Source organism: Triticum urartu, chromosome 7A, assembly GCF_056163025.1.
Source record: "Triticum urartu cultivar PI428250 chromosome 7A, HENAU_Tu73, whole genome shotgun sequence".
Classification (NCBI taxonomy): Eukaryota; Viridiplantae; Streptophyta; class Magnoliopsida; order Poales; family Poaceae; genus Triticum; species Triticum urartu.
Window position 1 is genome coordinate 221,112,413 of NC_141879.1, and position 22,355 is coordinate 221,134,767.

Below are 22,355 nucleotides of genomic sequence, written 5' to 3' on the forward strand. Positions count from 1 at the left end.
TTGTTCCTAAGGACAAGGGAGAAGTCTTGCTATTAGTAGTCATGTGAATTTGGTATTCATTTGATATTTTGATAAGATGTATGTTGTCTAGCCTCTAGTGGTGTTATGTGAACGTCGACTACATAACACTTCACCATTATTTGGGCCTAGAGGAAGGCATTGGGAAGTAATAAGTAGATGATGGGTTGCTAGAGTGACAGAAGCTTAAACCCTAGTTTATGCGTTGCTTCGTAAGGGGCTGATTTGGATCCACATGTTTCATGCTATGGTTAGGTTTACCTTAATACTTTTGTTGTAGTTGTGGATGCTTGCAATAGAGGTTAATCATAAGTGGGATGCTTGTTCAAGTAAGAACAACACCCAAGCACCGGTCCACCCACATAGCAAATTATCAAAGTATCGAACGCGAATCATATGAACGTGATGAAAACTAGCTTGACGATATTCCCATGTGTCCTCGGGAGTGCTTTTCCTATTATAAGAGTTTGTTCCGGCTTGTCCTTTGCTACAAAAAGGATTGGGCCATCTTGCTGCACTTTATTTACTTCTGTTACTTGTTGCTCGTTACAATTTATCTTATCACAAAACTATCTGTTACCACTTATTTCAGTACTTGCAGAGAATACCTTGCTGAAAACCGCTTATCATTTCCTTCTGATCCTCGTTGGGTTCGACACTCTTACTTATCGAAAGGACTACGATAGATCCCCTATACTTGTGGGTCATCACCTTGCACATGATCTACATCATCAAGGTTCAGCAGATACCTCATATCTGTGTCGCTGACATGTACTTCATGCACGAGAGCTTCTTAGGAGTCTGCGCAAAGCACCGTGAATACACGAGGGAATACATCATCAATTTCATGCTCGCCAATAAGGACGAGGAGGCGATTCTCGTGCCTTATCATCCCCTGTAAGTCATCCGCGTAGATATCCTTCCTTCGATTTCAATCATTCATTTGCACGGTGGAGGCTAATTAATTTGAGGTGTACTTATTTTGCGCAGCGGCGGGCGCGCCGTACTCATCATCCTCTACCCCCGATACTCCCACGCTCTTTACTTGGACTCGTCGAAGAACATTCACAAAAAGGATTACACCCACATCAAGGATGTTCTCGACAGTGCTATGTTTTACTACGAAGCACGGGATGGAGAGGTCACGGACAAGAAGAGAAGGGGCGGTAGGCTCGCCTTCGGCCATAAAACCGACTTCTGCTGCATCCAGCAACCGAGTGGTTCTCTTAATGATGGATTCTATGTCCTACACTACATGCTGGAGTACAGACGGGATCACCAGAACCTTCGCATGTCACCTACATCTGGCAATGCCCATATTCTGCAATGGGCAAAGAACGTAGGAGATATCGAGGATCATCGACTTCGAGCCGAGTTCTATCACATCCAGCGCGAACTTGCCCAAATCATCATCAAGGAGGTCGTCAGAAAAACAGGGATGTTCTACGAAGAAGGACAAATGTCGCGGAAGACGTCCGAACACAGGTAGCCTCTCAGCGTCTCGACCTGAAGCCTTTCACTAGGCTCGGGGACTATCTCCCTGACTTGGATGGATGACACGACATTTTGGAGTGATTGTCGATATATGATAATGTGTCTGTTTAGTCCATACTTTCTGTATGACGAAACTTTGAGTTATGCACGATGAAACTTTATTTGTGATGTAATTAAACCGTCCTCCTCGACTAGCGACAATCACTCTAGTTAGGGAATTTTGGGTACGATCAACTTTGTTATTTATGCTTATGATATGTTGCTTCTATTTTTGCCAAGTCTGTCTCTTTCTGTTTCTCAACTATATATGTTGCATATCATCGAGTCATGTGACGATGCAGGTCCATAGATCATCGATGGCAAAGAAGTGCTACGCCAGGAGTATATATACAAAGAGTGGTCGGAGTGTCAGGCCCAGGTGTACCGGTTTTCGGTTTCCGAGCGATAGGCAGTAGTTAGTTTAGGTTCACGCTAATGCGAGAGAGGGATACGAACTCATGTACTGCATAGTTCCGCTCTCACTCAAAGTGATAGCTCTTCTCGCGTATATCATTGTTTAGATGGATGACGATGTAGTTGCAAGTAATCATGACTTGTATCGCTATTTTCGAGATGATGACGAGATACCACTTTGTGTTGGATGATGATTATGATGAGACTATTTGTATGTATATGCTATGATTACATTTATGGCCTCGCAGCCACTTGTATGTGTATCATGATGACATTTGTATCTGCTAAAGATTCTTGTATAAAGCATGTTCAAATACAAAACAAATATGCAGAAAAAACAGAAACTACTAAAATTAGCAGTAGTGAGTGGAGAAAGTTAGCAGCAGCGTGACAGTAGCAGTAGCGCGTCCAGCCCAAGCACGCTAGAGCTATTAGCAGTAGCGAGCTTGCACGAAGCACGCTGCTGCTACACTTGTATACCAGTAGCACGGGCGCCCACGCGCTGCTGCTAAGTGTTAGCTATAGCACCTTATTAGTAGCGCCGGTCCCCGCGCTACTAATGTACCTAAAACCCGCGCTGCTGCTAGGCTTTTCCCTAGTAGTGTACTAGTGTATGATACTATCTCTATGGTGCATAGTATCATATAGTAGTATCATAGATTATCATATTTATTGTCATGCATGACACAAAGTAGCATAGAATTTAACATGATATGGTATCTACCTATGTTACTCTAATTATCTCTCTCTCTTATTTAATTATCTGCCACATAAGCATGTTTGCTAGTCTCAAGCGCATGATATTGGTTATGTTACCCTCACTATGGCTAGCCTCAGAATAGTTGAAGAAAAAAGAATCATACACATAATCAATAGCAGCAGCCATATTTTTTGACGACGTCAACATAAGCATGTCATTAGGAATGCATGCGGCGCCTCTGCCCGCTATTACTCATGTTTTGCTATGGGAAAGTGGCAGCAAAGAAACTAAGATATCAATAACATATCCGAGAATATATTTTAAGGGGAAACATAACTATATAAGTAATTGTGAGTGTCCTTCATTACACGGATTTGAATTTGGTGTTAAGACTTGTAACAATTTTCAGTTTCTTTGCTATGCACTATCCATAAGAAAAAGAACATTGCGACCCTTTCCTATAACAGCTTGTTCTAATGGATTAGAGCAACTCTAGCAGACCCCGCATCCGCCCCTGTCCCGCAAAATAACCGCCAAAATGCGGGTACGAGCCGGAAGGCCTACCCAACCAGACGCCGCATCCCGCCCGGCCCGCAAAATTTTTTAGGGGGCACGGCAAATTCCCGACCCCAACCCGGGAAAACGCGGGTTTCCCCCTCGCGGTTGCGGTGCCCTGCATCACATAGAAGCAGTTGGCGGGAGGGATATTTCAGCCCGCGCTCTTTTCCCCCTCCTTCCGTCGCCGCCCGCCCTTGCTTCCGCCCGCCCGCCGTTGGTGATTCCGGCCATATCTGTGGGCAGAATCGCTCCACGGGGCCACCCTACACCCTCCCGCGCCGAGCCGCTACACTGCCCTCCGGATCCGGCGAGAAGAGCCGCCCCCCAGTCGCCGCCGCCGCTGGGATCAACTGTCACACCCTCGATGCGGCTATATCTCCCACGTGTCGAAGCACAACTTAGAGGCATAACCGCATTGAAAGCAAAGTCACAAGTGAGGTAATCTTCACACAATCCATGTAATACATAAGGGAAAGAGATACATAGTTGGCTTACAATCGTCACTTCACACAATTACATGAATAAAGCATTACATCAACCAGATAAAATCAAGGTCCGACTACGGAACACAAAATAAAAGAAGACTACCCCAAATGCTACACAGATCCTCGATCGACCCCAACTGGGCTCCACTACTTATCAAATAGAACGAAACAACACAAAGGACAAGATATTCATCGAGCTCCTCCTTGATCTTGGTTGCGTCACCGGTACGGTTTCATCGACACCTGCAAACTGGTTTTTGGAAGTATCTGTGAGTCACGGGGACTCAGCAATCTCACACCCTCGCGATCAAGACTATTTAAGCTTATAGGAAGGGTAAAAGGTATGAGGTGGAGCTGCAGCAAGCGACTAGCATATATGGTGGCTAACATACGCAAAAGAGAGCGAGAAGAGAAGGCAAAGCACGATCGAACAACTATGATCAACAAGTGATCCTAGAACAACCTACGTCAAGCATTACTCCAACACCGTGTTCACTTCCCGGACTCCGCCGGAAAGAGACCATCACGGTTACACACGCGGTGGATGTATTTTAATTAAGATCAACTTCAGGTTTTCTACAATCGGACATTAACAAATTCCCATCTGCCCATAACCGCGGGCACGGCTTTTGAAAGTTCAAATCCCTGCAGGGGTGTCCCAACTTAGCCCATCACAAGCTCTCACGGTCAACGAAGGATATTCCTTCTCCCAAGACAATCCGATCAGACTCGGCATCCCGGTTATAAGACATCCTCGACAATGTAAAACAAGTCCAGCAGCACCGCCCGAATGTGCCGACAAATCCCGATAGGAGCTGCACATATCTCGTTCTCAGGGAACACTCAGATGAGCGCTCCATACAACTAAAACCAAACCTCGAGTTTCCACGAGGGGGCGCTCCACAGGGCTCTAGTTTGGACCAACACTCAGAGGAGCACTGGCCTAGGGGGGTTTAAATAAAGATGACCCTTGAGTCTGCAGAACCCAAGGGAAAGAAAAGGCTAGGTGGTGAATGGTAAAACCAATGTTGGGCCTTGCTGGAGGAGTTTTATTCAAGGCAAACTGTCAAGGGGTTCCCATTATAACCCAACCGTGTAAGGAACGCAAAATCCAGGAACATAACAACGATATGACGAAAACTAGGGCGCCAAGAGTGGAACAAAACACCAGGCATAAGGCCGAGCCTTCCACCCTTTACCAAGTATATAGATGCATTAATTAAATAAGATATATTGTGATATCCCAACAAAATATCCATGTTCCAACAAGGAACAAACTCCAATCTTCACCTGCAACTAGCAACGCTATAAGAGGGGTTGAGAAAAGCGGTAACATAGCCAAACAATGGTTTGCTAGGACAAGGTGGGTTAGAGGCTTTGCTTAACAATATGGGAGGCATGACAATCAAGTGGTAGGTATTGCAGCATATGCATAGCAAAAGAGTGAGCAACTAGCAAGCAAAGATAGAAGTGATTTCGAAGGTATGGTCATCTTGCCTGAAATCCCGCAAGGAAGAAGAACGAGTCCATGAAGAAGACAAACGGACGTAGTCGAACGGTTCCTCACAAACGCGACGTTATCGGAACCATCCCGAAGAAGCAACACCGGAAAGAAGCACACAACATAGTAAACAACCAACACATGAACATGGCATGATATGCGGGATGCGGTATGTGATGCATATGCATGATTTGGAAAAGAATGATTGAACCTGGCCTCAACATGGAAATCCAAGAGTGCCACTGGAAAGGTGAGTTGATTTCGGTTGAAATCGATATAAAGATCACCGGAATCGGATGCACGGTTTGGAAATGGCAAGCAAAACAAATATGACACCGGTCTGCGATTAACAGCAAGTAGCCACCTAAATGCATCAAGTTAAATATGCTACATCACTCAAACATGGCAACAAAATACACGGCAGGGATTCACTCATGATGCTTGACAAAAGATGAACACTGAGCTACGGCTAATTCACTCAATAGCAAGATCAAACAGGCATTGCAAAAATGCTAAAGATAACATGTTTTAGACTTAGTGAAATTAACAGCATGTCAGGAATTAATCATCAGGAAGCAAACTTTAGAGCATGAAAACTATATGCTACAGGAACATATCATGGCAAAGCAAGGCATCGCATGAAGCTACTCTAAGCATATAACAAAAGTCCCTTAGTGACCATGAGCCAAAAGGGATCAGAAAATACAATTGCAAGCATGTGAACATAGCAAAAACATAAACAGATTCAGACTTTGTGAAAAACTGGAGCATGCAAAACAGTTAATGAGTAGGCATGTTTACGAGCTCGATGCACTCACTACAGAGCATGGCATGACAAACTAAGCATACACCCATCAAGAAGACATGGCATAGAAGCTAGACATGGCAAGAACAACAACATAGCATGCATGGATCAACAACAATAAGCTCGGCAAAATTGCTAAACATGTTAACAATCCGCGAGGAACATTTTATAGCAAAAGTAGAGCTTGATTGACTCAAGCTACGGTGCTCCATAAATTCAAACAAAGGCATGGATGGATAGAGCACCACAATATTAACAAAACATCCTTACTGATCATCCTCAAAAGAGGCACGGATCACTAGGAAACAACATGAACATATGGCATAAAAAGGACAGGGCAAGGACTTAGTGAAATTCTAAGTCCCTGAAATCAGCATCATTGAGTAAGCTACTTTGCATGCTTGTGCTAGTCACCACAAAGATCACAAAAATACATGACATACACCCCTGTAAAGATGGCATGGCATTTAACAAAACACATGTAGAGCTCAGGATCATAGCATGCTCACATTAATCATGGCAAAAATGACAAAAGGCCATTTGCTGAAACAGATCTGACATATTCATCACATAGCCCTTTTCCAATGACATTTCGGGCACCAAGATGAGCTCAAATGAAAATGATGCAATGAGATGAAATGATGTACTTGTCGAGACGAACATTTTGATATGCTACACGCACGAATCGGAGCAACGGGTGCAAAGTTATGATGCGATGAAAATGCCCAAAAATACTGGAATCTGGGGGACTTAGTGAAATTTGGACCTCTCGGGAAAAGTCAACCCGGGATGAAGCGGTGTGGGATGGAGGGATCCGGATCTGGACGGAGGCCGTTTGGTTGAAAGGAGTGGTGGATCTGATCCATCTTCCTCGGATCCGACCGGAGAAACTCCGGTGAGGGGCGACGATTCCGGCGATGGCCGGCGGCAGGCTCCGGCAAACACCGGCAAGAGGCGGGCGCCGCGGGGAGGATCGGTGGCGGAGGGCACGTCATCCCCGGTGAGGAGGGGGCCGGCCGCAGCAGGGAAGGTCGGGCGGCGGAGGGTTGCCGGCGGGAGGCGCGATGCGCTCGGCGGCGGAGGAGCTCGGACGGAGCGGGAGGCGAGGCGCGGGCGGCGATGGTCGCCGGCGGGGAGCATCGGGTGAGCGGGGAGGCGCGGGCGGCGATGGTCGCCGGGCGGGTCCGTGATGGGCCCGGCGGGCCGGCGCGGTGGAGACGAGGCACGGGACACATGGCGACGCGCGAGTGGAGGAGGGAGGCGGTGGTGCTAAGGTGGCGGCTCCCGATTGGCCGGAGTGATGTGGCGGCGGGGTGGACATGTCCGGCTGGCACGGGAGGAAGTGTTTGACGGCGCGGGGAGGAGTTTTTAGGGTTTCATGTGCGCGAATTTCGGAGGGGATCACATATATATAGGTAGAGGGAGCTAGAAAGGGACACCGGATGACATAGGAGCGCCGGATTGCAAAACGGACAATGGGGAAAAAGCTTGGATGCATGAGACGAACACGTATGCAAATGAAATGCACATGATGACATGATACGCAATGCATGACATGCAAGCAATGACAAGGCAACAACAACGAATAACTGGAGGACACCTGGCACATCGGTCTCGGGGCGTCACAACACTCCACCACTACGAGAGGATCTCGTCCCGAGATCTAGAATGGCACCGGAGGGAAAACGAAAGAGGAAAAGAAAAGGTAAAACTAAGTTGCTTCTTTGACAAACGAGTGAAACCAAAGAACCTTGAAAGGTTGAACTACTTGAAAGAAAGAATACAATAGAGATGAACAAAGTTGGAAACACTCTGTTAGAAAAGAGGAACAAGGTACATTGCGAAAAACCTTGAGGTTGAAAGACATAAGAAAAGGGTTACAATGGACAAGAAGTATATGCAAGCACTCCGGTAGAAACGAGATGTACAAGGAACGACAAGGATGAATTACGATAACACTCCGATTAAAACAAGATAGAGAAGGAATAAGACTGATGTAAATTTGGACAGCACTCCAACTGCAAATGGAAGGAATTGAATAAGAACTTGATAAAATGAGAAGATACTTGATGAAATCACAACACACTGCCTCCGGAACTATTAAAAAAATGGAACAAGGGGTAAGAAAGATCTCAGACAGCACTCCGGTTGAGAAGGGAGGTAAAACTTGATAAGATGAGAGAACTTGAAAAGAGGGCACGACACTCCGGTTAAATGGACAAGCATGAAAAGATCATGATCTTCATAATTCGAGATGATGAGTGAAGAGAGAAACATCACAATGCCTCCGGAATGAAAGAATAGAAGATATATAATTGAAATAAAAGAATGGAGAAGAAAATGCCAACTTCTGCCACCAAAAGAGCTTGAAAAAGGCATCCATAGGAGAAGGGTCTTACGGAGTTGTTGGAAAACCAACAACGAAAAGAACAAGGTTGTAGCGGACTTATAGAAAACATCTCAAAACCAAGAGGTGAAATTCTGCCACTAACGGAAACGATAGATTGGATAGATATTAACAAGGAGACAAGAAACTATATCACCGGGAGGATAACAGAATAACTTGGATCATTTATAAACACCGTAGATAGCAACAATCCTTAGGGAAGGCTTTAGGTGAAACATAACCCAAGATAATGCCAATGAAGAGATTGGTGGATTTAAAATACCTCATTCTTAACAACATGTGAATCATGAAACATGAACTCAAATTATCAAGAATGACATAATACCACCTCTAATGATACAGTAGAAAGAATTGCACTCCGGATTACAAGATGAAGAATGCTTGAGCTCCTTCAAAAGAATCTTGATGACAAACTTGGAGAAGGAATTAAATCCTTTATGATCCATCATGCAGATCCTCCATGAAGAACTCTGGTAAGAAAAGAATGATGAAACGAAATGAAGGATGAAAGAATAAGGTTGAAGCCTTGCAATGATTAAATGGAGCTTCACGACGAGATAATGCGGAAAAGCTTGGAACTCCCGAAAGAAAAATGAGCACTTGAAACCAAGAATTTGATGAGCCTCCGGAATAAGGAATTAATCACTTAGATGAAACACGAATAAGAATTATGTTATGCGTATCCTTCACCAAATTAGATTGATGACAAGCAATGGATTTGGTGTACTACTTATTCTCGTAGAAAGGATTAAGATAGATATAACACAAACTTGAGAAGGTCTTCAACGAACCACCGGTAGGATTGGAACAACGAATGAATAAATATGATAACCATGGAAGAGAATCGTGAGCAAAACACCGTAAGAATTGAAAATGAACGAAGAAAAGATAAGGAAAACACCGGTAAGAATTAGAAAAATGAATGAAGATACTTGAGAGAATTTAGATACATGAGAACGAAGAGATCCCGAGCTGATTAGAGGATATTTGATCGATGCACCGGTAAGATTTGGAGAAAGCGAGCTGAAAGCTGGAATGAATAGTTCTGAGAAGATGGCTCCGGAGAATCAAACTGAAAAAGACTCCTGAATTACTCCGGATGGGTGAAAAGAATTCTCACAATCGAATACAATTATGAGAGGATGGCAACAAGCTGGAATCACGAATCTTGAAGAGAATGGAGCAAAATTGAGAGAAAAATCTTCTTCGGTCTTCAAAATCTGAGAATTACGACGAGAAACACCACTATGAATTATTGAGGCACTCCGAAATAATCAAAAGCAAAGAGATTGAGCCAACAATGAAAAGAATTTAACCGATCTTGGAGAAAGGCATTTGACTGATGATAACTCATTCTTACGTCAAACTTTGAGAAAAATTTGAGGATAGCTCTGGGAAAAGAAAAGAGTCAGGTAAGATCCTGGTAAAAGACCTGTGGGTTAGGGCCCACTCAAAAGAAACACCGTCGAATGATTACTTGAAAAAGAGATAGCACCGGTTGAAAAAATGGCTTGAATGAGGTAACAACCTTGAAAGAGCTTGAATGAATGAGAATAAGCGGTAGCATCTTCTGAGATATGCTCAGCACTCCGGAACAAATGAATAGCGAGAGGTGAATGATTATGAGGTGCACCGGCATGGAAAAAAACATTGAAACGAGGAAAGGATATGATCAACAGAGTTTGAATTGAATCCACCGGAGAAGATAAAAGAAACGAAGAATGACGAACTTGTAGAGCATCTTCATGAGAATCACCGGATAAGGATATTGACGGAAAAGAATGGAGAGACTTCACATCCGTAAGATGGATACTCGATTAAGAAATCTAAGTCCTTCAAGAAAAAGGGTGGGAGGGCGGGAAAAACAAAGGCAACTTGGGACGGATGAAGCAAAACATCGTTGAGAAGAAGTGATAAATGATCTTGCGGATGTTGAAATGATCGGATCCACTTGAAGAGAAACACACCGGTTGAAAAAGGATTTACATGACATTCTCGATAAACAAGAAAGATTAGCGTCTACATAGATATATGAGAACACTGCTTGGGAAAGGTATGGAATCAACATTTGACTTCGAAGCAACTTGAATACCACAATCAAAACAAAACAAAGGATTGGCTTGCAAAATAAGCCGGAACAAACATATGATAGAGATTTCATCTGAAGTTTTCATGGTGGGGCCTACACGGGCTCGATTGTACAGCACCATCATGTACAAGGCAGTGCACATGACATACGAAGCGTCCCCGAGTCGGCATAGCCAAGGACTCTTTAAGACACAACGAGACCACTGTAAAACCAACCGTGGATAGGCGGACCACTAGACGTCGAACCCCAATTTCATATCATACATCTGTCGGAAAGATATCCTAAGAGCTACTTGAATTCCCACTTATAAACTCCCAAAACTTTCCAGTTATGCAATCAGGTGTAGGGGATACAGGGGAAGCATAATATCTCACCCAAATCTAGCGAATCCTACATCCAGCTATATCCATCCTTCAACACATAACCAAGAAACCTTCGGAAATCGTTTACCTCAACCTTCTAAAAGCATCCGTTATACAAGTTATGGCAATACTCCCGAACTCCCGCCCCAATATTGGGTGGCGTCGAGGTTATCTCACCAACAACTGCATAAAAGAGATTTTCGATGTCGGCGAAACTCAGGTATTCCAGAACTGCAATGATAAAATTGTGACGACAACACCTCGGAGCTCAACTCCCCGGGACACTGCCACAACCCCTAAATGTCAGGAGGCACCAAGAACAATGTTCTCGTCACAAAACCATCGGAACGATTCCAAGATACCCGCGTGATCCTAATTTTTTTTAGTGAAATCTGAGAAGAGAAGAGTCAAAACTCTACGTCAGGATGCCTCACCAGAGCGACGAAGGGACTGAGGAGTAAAAAGAATCCCGCTCTCCGATATATATAACCCTAAAAGACTCAAAACATTTATCTAGACTCAACAACGCCAGTGATTCGATCAAGCAGGGGGCTCCTAAGTCGGGGAAGGCTCTGATACCAACTTGTAACGGCCCGGACACACCCGCCGGTGGTCGTTACTCCTACGGGATCTAGACTGGCCCCACAGATCAATACTAGTCTTTTCTGCGCACTTTGTCCTCACTCATGCGCACCCGGGAGCAACTTCCCAGTCGGTCACCCATCCTGACACTATTCCAAGCTGAGCACGCTTAACTTTGGAGTTCTGTCCGAATGGGCTCCCGGAAAAGAAGGAATTCCTTATTGATATGAGTAGTCTATCATCCCTAATAAGCTAGGCCATCACACACTACCATATTGTTGCATGGCTAAGATGCTATGAAACTAATTTTCTTCCCACAACCCATCTTTACAAATATGAGGTTGTCAGATTAAGCAATTTCAGTTTGAGAAACCTACTTGATGAAGTACCACTACCAACTCCTCATAAATTTGATAACCTCTGCTATATCGCATCCCATAATATGTTTTAGGTTGGGGGCATCACTAAGAGAACCTCTAGCAGACCCTGCAAAACGCCGGCCCACAAAACACGTTTGTAGTTCGTGCAAAACAGCTTTTGCGGGCTGGCACAGATGCAGCCCTCCCAAACGGATCCGTAAAAAAGTATATTCGCGGAATATGCTTTTTTACGGGTCGGCTATGCGGGTTCTGCTCTTTGCACCGCTGCATCCCCGCATATCATCAGCCCGCAAATCTCAACTCCAACATAATTCCAACAATCGAAAACAAACTGAATTATTCAAATCAAACATAAAACAATAATCATCCGTATTATAAATAATTATTCAAATCACCGTAGCAAACTTAAAATAATGCAATACAAAACTTGTCATGAATACAAATACAAATGAATACAAAAATTAGTCACTGTCCAGCCCTTTGCTAATGGTGCTCAATGAGATCTTCCTGAAGTTGAAAGTGTGTGTCTGCATTTTCAATCTCCTTGTATGTCTGAAGAAAAGCTCTAATGCGGTTTGGGTCTCTAGCTGGTTTGACACGGCTACCCACATTGTCGTAAAAGAATTCTAAGTTCATTCCTCTCTCATCTTCAAGAATCGTATTGTGCAGGATAACACAGCAAGTCATGATGTTCTTCAAGGTTTTCTTATCCCAAAAATGAGCAGGACCACGGACAATTGCAAACCTAGATTGCAAAACACCAAATGCTCTTTGATGCCTCTGCCTCTTGAACCCTTGAACCCTTGCAAATTCACATTGTTTTTTTGTTTTGGGTTCTTTGATGCTCTTGACAAATGTGCACCAAGGAGGATATATACCATCTGCAAGATAGTACCCCTTTGTGTATTCATGCCCATTGATAGTGTAGTTGCAAGCAGGAGAATCACCACTAGCAAGCCTAGCAAACAAATGAGAGCGTTGCAACATATTGCTATCATTAAGTGTGCTGGGCATACCAATTTTTTTTTTCCAAATCCATAAATCCTTGGATGCTACGGCCTCTAGCACAATTGTTGCATCACGAGACTTGCCACAATACATTCCTTGCCAAGCCTTGGGGCAATTTTTCTAATTCCAATGCATACAATCAACGCTACCTAGCATCCCAGGCCAACCTCTCCTGTCATTAGCTACCATCAATTTCTTTGTGTCATCTTCATTTGGTGCCCGAAGATACTCGGGACCAAAGACACGGACAATCACTTTCGCAAATCTATGCACAGACTCAATTGTGCTATCTTCACCAATGCGAAGATACTCATCGGCATAGTCAGCCGAAACGCCATATGCAATCACCCACATCTACACCCCTATATAGTGTGGGAATAACTTTTGCTATCAGCCGCTGGATGTGCTCAATCCGACGACTGTGAATTGGCAAATCCAGGAGCTGCTGGCCGTCAGATCAAGTCATGTGCTGCACAAGATCCTTCCACGTGGACATGAGTGAAAAGTTGAATTCGCCACACGCGCGCTTTATAGGGACTCCAAGGCGCGCAACTGTAATCTGGAACCAACTGGAAGCTCCACCAACAAAATTACCTCGACTGTTCCGCCGCGTGACTGCTCATACCACCGCCAAGCTCATCCCCTTTGTCGATCCACGTTTCCTGAACCGAATCAAACCACCCCATCAATCGCACATCCATCACACCTTAATCCCCACCCTTCCAATCGCTTCTCCTTTCCCTCTCCCTCTCCCTCACCAATCCGATCCTTGGATCCGGTCAGCAGATCGCGCTACGCTCCTCCCTCTACCTCGCCACTCCAGCCGGGGCATCAATTCGCGCTAACCTCCTGTCATCATTGAGTTGCTCTAGGCGTTTATTCTCGAACACAAATCCGGTGTGCTGGGTGTCTTCTCGCCCACTACAATATCCCGTGGATATAGGAGGGATCGTTGGAGAGCTGCACGGGTGCTACTGGAATTTGGACCACGCACTGCCGTACTGGCCATATATCATTCAATTTCACCAAGTTGAGGAACAGGTATCGTATAATAATTCTGGTATTATAGCCAGTTTTTCTTGACTTATTGATTTGTGTCTTCCGATCCTACTTAAATCAAATAATGTTTCGCATTATAATTTTTGACCACCAACTGTTTGTGTTTATGTGCACAAAGCCTTTTGTTTTTCTACATTGATGATTTGTACAATCCAGTCAAGGGGATATCAAATAATGCAAATATCCTAAATTTCAACCTTCAAGTGTTTGTGTTTATGTCTATAAGCTTTTCGGTTTTTTAAGTCTGATCTTATATGTTGCCATACAAGATAAAACTATGAGAATCTCACATTGAACAATTTTTTGATGGTATACTTTGTCATGCAGCGACTCGATTTAATTTGTGTAAGATCAGAACTCATATATGAGGGCAGGCAAGGAAAACTTAAACAATCAATTACCAAGGTCGCTTGGATTACAAGCACATGATCCATTTAGAGATATCACTAATGTGGCTGATTGCCGACAATCATTGGAAGATAAATCTGGTATGGAGTTTGTCTCATATGATACTTTTTTTTTCTGAAAGTATGTACACATGAACAATTATAACTTAGTAAATTAGTGTTCACAGGTTGTGTCCAAGCATCCTCTTCAGCACAAGGTTTTGTTCAGTCTGTGGGCGATTCTGTTGCTAGAACTCAGCATTCGGTAAATCCATTTGCTGTATATAGTGATCATAATACTTCCTCAATTGAGTGTAGAGGTGCTGGGCCAACAAATGCTCTTGAGAAAAAGCGTTATAATAATCAGGAAAGATACTTGCGTATGACTCCAGAACAGCGTGATGTCTATCTGCAAAGAAATCGCGAGTACAAACGGAGTAGGAGGCAAAATCATGATACATATAGCGATGGTATGCAATCTGCAGTTAGCCATACCAGTAGAAGTAGCAATGGTGGAACAAACTCATCAACTCAAACAAGTAAAAAACAAAAGGTATTTTTTTAATTTAATTGGTATTATTTCTTTGTTGATAATATCATTGTAAATGGTGTAATCCGATGTTTCCTGGGTACAGTTTAACGGGTTAATAAATGATAATTATGTCCAAGAAAACTTTCAAAACATGTATGCTTCAATATTTAATCCTTCTCTCACCATGCAACTTTTTTTTACATCAATACAGTGGCCGCAACTGGAGATCCAAGCATGCCTCCATCTGATAAAATTATCTTTCAAGAAAGTTTAGTCAACCCAGTTATTGGAAGGCAGATCATGTTAAATCCATCTGTCTTATCGACATCACATTGCACTTCTGAAACTACTGTTTCGCAAAAGAAGATACCGACAACATACTTGATTGATAGTGGTGAGGACAATATAAGAAGATCGCTTGATGGTGCGAGTTGTAGCACTGCTACACAATCTTCTATGTATAGAAAAAGGAGATGTGGTCATGTGTCGACAATTGTTGGTAAAGATAAGCAGGCAGCAACATACTTGGACATGGGAAATGATTATAAGAGAAGAAGACTGTCTAATGGGGGTTATAGCAGTGCTTCACAATTTTCGTGTGGTACTGCATGTTGTATCACTGCACAAAAGGAAAATGGATATACATGTGACTTGTTTGACCAATATGTTCCTGTGCAAATGCAACACCATGTCACCAGAGAACAAGAAGACCATGACAACACCATTTACATGCCAAGGGATAATTTTCCTGCTGTACAGGGTAAGTAACTTCTAAGCTATGGAACAACAATTTTGGTTTCTGTATCTATCTTTGATATATTGTATATTTCTGATTCTGTTTTTATATAAACTAACACGTCTAATTTCCGTGAAATGATATTATAGATGAAACTAGGCAAGATGAAGATATGGCTGAAAACAGTGATGAAGATGAAGAAGGAAATGTATTCCTTGGACAAGGTAAAAAAATAAGTATGTGTATATTATTTGATAAAAACAATATAATATATTTATCATCACTTTATTAATATTTTATTTTTAAAACAATGGCAGGTTTTGAATATCTTTCATATCGAGAACTAAACCATGATATTTGTGGAACACAAGTTGACCTGTACGACCGTATATATCAAAATTTACCCGCTGGTCATCATGTTCTGAAGCCAATGCCTAATTGCATTCATTGCAATGCTAAAAGGTTCCAGTTTGAGAAACCAACATTTTGTTGCATGGGCGGAAGGGTCAAGATAGTAATACCCCATGTTCCTGCTGAAATGCGTCGACTGTACACGAGCCAAGATCCAGAAGCAAAGTACTTCCAAGATAACATACGGTACTTCAATTCTCACTTCTCTTTTACCTCACTTGGTGTTATTTTGGACCAACGATATTGCAATAAAAGGTCTGGTGTATACACTTTCCATGCACAAGGACAAATTATCACCGAATCGACCAATTGGTTCCAATGGAAGATGGGCCCAAGCATTTACAGTTATACTTTTATGACACAGATGCAGATTTGCAGCATAGGTTTCGTCACTCGCCTAATCATGATAGGGCTCTTATTAAAAAATGGGTGCGTATACTTTCATCAAATCCATACGCCCAAACATTTTGAAGCCTTGGTTCAGTGTCAAGTCTTGATGAGTAAAAAATTGAGCTGAACACAAGCATTTCTTTAGATCAGCGGGTATATAATGCACCTACCGCGTCACAAGTAGCAGCAATCTGGGTAGAGGGAAATGACCCCCAATGCCATTTTGACAGGAGCATTATGGTATATGGAAAATCAGATAATCCACAATACATAAGAGGGTACCATGGTTGTTATGATCCACTATCTTACCCACTATTTTTCCCTAACGGGGAAGTTGGGTGGAACTTGAGTATTCCAAAAGTGGGAGCACATTCTGTTATTAATATTAGTCATGAAGAAAAAGAATTGAGCGAAGAAGGTAAAATGCATTTTCTTATGATAATCGAGTAGTCATTCTAAAATTAATGTTTTAAAATAATGTATCTAATATAAATATTCTTTTTTCCCTATATATAGGGCTGGATTGCAATTTTGGTCCATGTGTTTCACCAAGGGAATATTATTGTTATAAACTGCAAATTCGGGATGGGGAATTTAATGTCTTACTCTATGGAAAGCGACTTACGCAACAATATATTGTTGATATGTACATTAAGATTGAATCCATAAGATTAGCATTTTATTTGAAGCCATCAAATCAGAGACTCATACGAGCAGATTTGTATCAAGGACTGGTTGATAGTGTTGTAGCTGGCGAGACACGTGCATGCATGATAGGCAAGCGCATTGTGCTTCCTCCCACTTTCATTGGGGGTCCACAGGACATGCGTCGGAGGTATCTAGACGCCATGGCTTTGGTCCAACGATTTGGAAAACCAGATATATTTCTTACAATGACATGCAATCCAAATTGGGAAGAGATAATAAAAGAGTTGGAACCAGGCCAATTACCACAAGATCGACCAGATTTAGTGGCACGAGTCTTTAAGGCTAAACTAGAGGATCTTAAGGACCTTATATTCAAGAAGAATTTTTTTGGTGAAGTTGCCGCTCATGTTCATGTGATTGAGTTTCAGAAGAGAGGGCTACCACACGCACATTTTTTAATAATTCTAAAGTCGTCTTACAAACTAAATAACCCTGACCAGTATGATCAGATTATTTCAGCTGAGATCCCTGATAGAGATAAGTACCCTTTGTTACATGATTTAGTTATTAAACGCATGCTCCATGGACCATGTGGTGTTCTCAACAGTAAAAACCTCTGCATGCAAGATGGAAAGTGTAGATACCATTATCCCCGTCCGTTCTCAAAGGCTACATTCCAGGGAGAGGACTCATATCCAGTCTATAGACGTAGGGATGATGGTCATCGAGTTCATATCAGGGGTGCTCTTTTGGATAATAGATGGGTTGTGCCATACAATCCGTACCTACTTATGAGATACAATTGCCATATAAATCTTGAAGTTTGCTCCAGCATCAAGGCTGTAAAATATTTATTCAAGTACATCTATAAGGGTCATGACCGTGCCTCTTTTATCGTACAAGCTGCAGGAGATGTAGTTATTGATGAAATTCATGAGTATAGAGATGCAAGATTTATATCACCTCCGGAGGCAATATGGAGGATTTATTCCTTCAATCTCAGTGAGATGCATCCTTCTGTTTTACAATTACAGGTGCATTTGCCAAACATGCATGTGTTGTGTTATATGGGTTCTGATAACTTAGAGAGTGTGATAAGGCGGGAATCATCTTCTAAGACCATGCTTACTGAGTTTTTCAGGATGAATACAATTGATAATTATGCTAGAAATTTTTTATATAAGGAATTCCCCGAGTTCTATGTATGGGACAAAGCCCATAAGAGATGGAAACGTCGTGTGAAGAGAACTCAAGTAGGTAGGCTTGTGGCTGCTCACCCCGCAGAAGGAGAGCGTTATTACTTGAGAGTGTTGCTAAATCATGTGAGGGGGCCTACGTCATTTGAGGATTTGTGTACTGTTGGAGGTATTGTTTTCTCAACATTCAGAGAGGCTGCAGAAAAGAGAGGCCTTATTGAAGCAGATGAAAGTATTTCTGACTGTCTCACTGAAGCTGCAACATTTCAGATGCCATCTGCACTTAGAAGACTCTTTGCAACCATTTTGGTTTTCTGTGAGGTGACAAATGTTCGTGCATTATGGGAAAAACACTTTGAGGCGATGTGTGATGATTTTCAAAAAGAGGGCATAACTAATGAATCAATTGAACAAATGGTCCTTAGAGATATTGGTGATTTGCTATATTCTATGGGGAAGGACATCAGGATATTTGACCTTCCAGAATTAGTGGATACTGATGATTTGGAGAGCTTAAATAGGAGAGAATTATCCGAGGAACTATCTATTACAGTTGCTAAAGAGGACTTAGAGTTGTACACAAGCCTAAATAGTGAGCAACGACTTGCTTTTGATGAGATAATGGACCATGTATTGCACAACAAGTGTAAAGTATTCTTTATCGATGGTCCAGGAGGTACAGGAAAGACATATTTATATAAAGCTTTATTGGCTAAAGTGCGCTCTATGGGACTAATAGCCATCGCAACAGCAACGTCTGGTATTGCAGCTTCTATTTTGCCCGGTGGTAGAACTGCCCATTCCAGATTTAAAGTACCAATAAATATTCAAGAAGATACTTTTTGCAACTTTAGTAAGCAAAGTGGGACTGCAGAATTACTTCGAAGAGCATCTCTAATAGTTTGGGATGAAGTTTTTATGACAAAACGACAAGCTGTCGAGGCACTTGATAGATCCCTCCAGGATATTACAGGTTGTACATCACCATTTGGAGGAAAAGTATTAGTGTTTGGAGGAGATTTCAGACAAGTCCTTCCTGTTGTTAGGCATGGCACTAAAGCGCAGATTATAAATGCTACACTCCAAAAGTCTTATCTCTGGAAGGATATAAAACAAATAAAACTCCGCCGCAATATGAGAGCACAGTCTGATCCATGGTTCTCAGATTTTCTTATGAGAATTGGAAATGGCACTGAAGAATCGATTGGTGAAGATTATGTGCGTCTACCAGAAGAAATAGTTGTGAGATATACAGATTCAAAAACCTCCATCAACAACTTAATCGATGATGTCTTTCCTTCACTTTACCAGAATGGAGGATTAACTTCTTATATTAGTTCCCGTGCTATTCTTTCCACTAAAAATGAGTATGTCGATGAATTAAACAGGATGCTTATAAAGCGGTTTCCCGGGGAAGAAAAAGTCTACTATAGCTTTGATTCAGCAGTGGATGACACACAAAATCACTACCCACCTGAATTCTTGAATTCTCTCACACCTAATGGCCTGTCTCCACATGTACTCAGATTGAAGATCAATTGTCCTGTGATATTGATTTGCAATTTGGATCCATCTAATGGGCTATGCAATGGCACGAGGCTTATTATTAAGGCATTTCAAGATAATGCTATTGATGCAGAAATTATAGGAGGACACCATGCTGGAAAGCGAGTATTTCTTCCCCGAATTCCTCTCTACCCCTCTGAAGATGATGTGCTTCCCTTTAAGTTTAAAAGAAAGCAATTTCCTATCCGCCTTAGCTTTGCAATGACAATCAATAAAGCACAGGGTCAAACCATTCCAAATGTTGGCATCTACCTTCCAGAACTTGTGTTCTCTCATGGCCAACTGTATGTTGCTTTGTCTAGAGGAGTATCAAGGCATACAACAAGAATACTTGCCAAGCCAAGCAAGGACATCGACCCATCAGGGAAAAGTACAAAAAATATTGTCTATAAGGATGTTTTGTTATGTTAAATCCACAAAGTGCTCCAAGTACACGAGCATGGTTTTCTTTGTTTCATTACACCCTATTGTTAACGTGCATAGGTATGTTGATCACCATTTAACTTTGGACTAGGAGGAAGCATTCTATTCATTTTCCATTCAATTTTTTAACATGATATTACTTCTGAATGTTTTTGCAAATTGCAGAGTAGCTGATCTTGGACTGGGTGGCGCTTCAGGTACTTGGGCGTGTGTGAACCATGGATTTGCAGGAAGAGATGTATTTTTAGGATAATAAATGATGCAGCGTGTGTGAACCTGTACAGTATGATCTTTAGTGTAGCCGGAGTCTTGGTGAGGGTAACGTGAACCAATGCAAAGCAATAGGTTCTTCCTAAATAGCACTTGACACTTTTTCGTGCTTTTTGGAGCTAGGAATAGTTTAGCTCTGTATGTGCCATTTTTTTCTTGTACTAGATGACATCCCTGATGGCACCAGGTGGATTGTCTTTGAAGATTGTAATATGTTTAGCAGTGTGTTGTAGTAAAGCTTTCTCCTTTGTGTAAAAAATTAGTTAACCTTCTGCTCTTATTATTGAGTGGCATTGCCATGCTGGTCAAACTACTTTATGTGAGTGAAATCCCAAACTGGGCAAACTTTCTTGTGTCATGTTCCACTGAATATGAACAATACACACCAAGCACATTGCACGCATAGGCAGAATCACTGGTATTTTCAGTGCACATTACAGAGTAGGATGACGTTAATGACTCATCAACCACACTTGTAAATTATTACCATTTTCTTCATTGCGAGTAGTGCATATGACAGTTCTCTTTCATTGCATATTTGGAGTAATTCTCCACATGACGCAGAAACAACCCACACACACAAAAGAAACGTTAAAACTTCAGCTATAAGGAGCACTTCTGTAACTCTGTAAGCTTCAAAACCCCTTGCCCTCTGTTGTATCATCCGACAGTGTGGTGGTCCGATCTCCACACTCAAGGTGCTTCAGAATGAGCCAGCTAGAGGTACTACTTCTTGCGCTCTGCTTGGCTTCGGGATGGCAGGTGGCGCGACGCGGTAGTAAAAAGTGCAAACAGTTCCTGCAACCTTTAACAACCTGAAATTTAGAATGTTAAATTACTTTCAGAACAATACCATGCCTCACACGAAGAGGTCACATGACCCTCGGTTGTCGTCCAAGTCCACGTGAGGGGGGCGTTGTCCCTGAGCAGCCGACCGAAGGGCGAGCAGCGGCTTCTCGCCCAGAGGTGTAGACCGGCGGCGAGATAGGATTCGCCCATAGCAGTACAGCCCGGGAGGGAAGGCGCTGCAGACGAGGGTGGCGGAGGTGGTAGTCAAGGAGGCGGCGACGCTGGTTATTGCTGCCGGTGGTGTTTTGAATATAAACACTGACGAACTTGCGTCGATCCGATCTGAGAGAGGGCGAGAACTCAACCCTGATCGAGAAATAGAGGAGGAAAGTGGATCGGGTGAAGACGAATGCGAGAGATGGGTGCCTGCCTTTTTTTTGCCTGTTGGGTTGGGCTACGCGAACATGGGCTACGTGTGTGTCTGGTTTAGTGGCATGATGAGTTGAAGCATCTCAAAAAACAACTAGGAGTTTTTATTTTTTTTCTTGCGTCGAATAGAAAAAAAAAACTAAATGTGTGAAGCATACAAGAAAAAAACTGAATTTTTTAGGGTCAAAAGAAATCTGAAGCTTACTACATGTCATTTTATTTTTGTGAACTCATTGGTTCAGTTATTTTATTTTCATTTATTACAAAAATTGCAGGGAAGACTGCATACAAAAGACCCAAAATGGTCGGATCATTCCCCTAACCCTGCACAATCGGGAGCTACATGCACCGGGCAGCCTTTTTCTTATCTATGTGATAAGTAATTTTGATGATCAATAAATGAAAACCTTCCTCTAAAAACTATTGTTTTAGATGGATGAACCACTCTTTTGGTATGATCACATATAGTACTTGATTGAATTGATGGTGACGTGCATAGCACGTGCACACTTACTAGTAGCTATGGAGATTTTTTGATATGCACTAAATCCCTTTAAGCCCGCGGCATTCCTTTTTTGAGTGAAATACTGGCAATTTGCCTCGCAAGCTTCAACAATTTTCACAAAAAGGGATCGGCGCATGCGGTACCTTCTGTGGAAGAGGTGTGCAGGATATGTA

The 22,355-nt window shown here is 42.5% G+C and overlaps 1 protein-coding gene, 1 long non-coding RNA gene and 1 pseudogene across 2 annotated transcripts; all 3 read left to right on the plus strand.

Annotated features, from left to right (window-relative positions):
• The first annotated feature begins 13,729 nt into the window (after positions 1-13,729).
• LOC147959100 (uncharacterized) lies at positions 13,730-14,799 on the plus strand. Its single transcript, XR_015611455.1, has 3 exons — positions 13,730-13,883; positions 14,229-14,389; positions 14,476-14,799. It is a non-coding gene; the product is annotated as an uncharacterized LOC147959100 (long non-coding RNA).
• Positions 14,800-15,865: 1,066 nt separating this feature from the next.
• On the plus strand, positions 15,866-16,806 carry LOC147959101 (uncharacterized; annotated as a pseudogene).
• A 398-nt stretch (positions 16,807-17,204) lies between these two features.
• On the plus strand, positions 17,205-19,848 carry LOC147959102 (uncharacterized). Its single transcript, XM_087532467.1, has 2 exons — positions 17,205-19,718; positions 19,840-19,848. Exons 1-2 carry the CDS (start codon positions 17,205-17,207, stop codon positions 19,846-19,848), a joined length of 2,523 nt encoding a protein of 840 aa, XP_087388593.1.
• The last annotated feature ends 2,507 nt before the right edge of the window (positions 19,849-22,355 follow it).

What these genes read in the sequence shown, in the direction of transcription:
- LOC147959102 (XM_087532467.1), top strand. Translation starts at nt 17,205, where the DNA reads ATGGCTTTGGTCCAACGATTTGGAAAACCAGATATATTTCTTACAATG.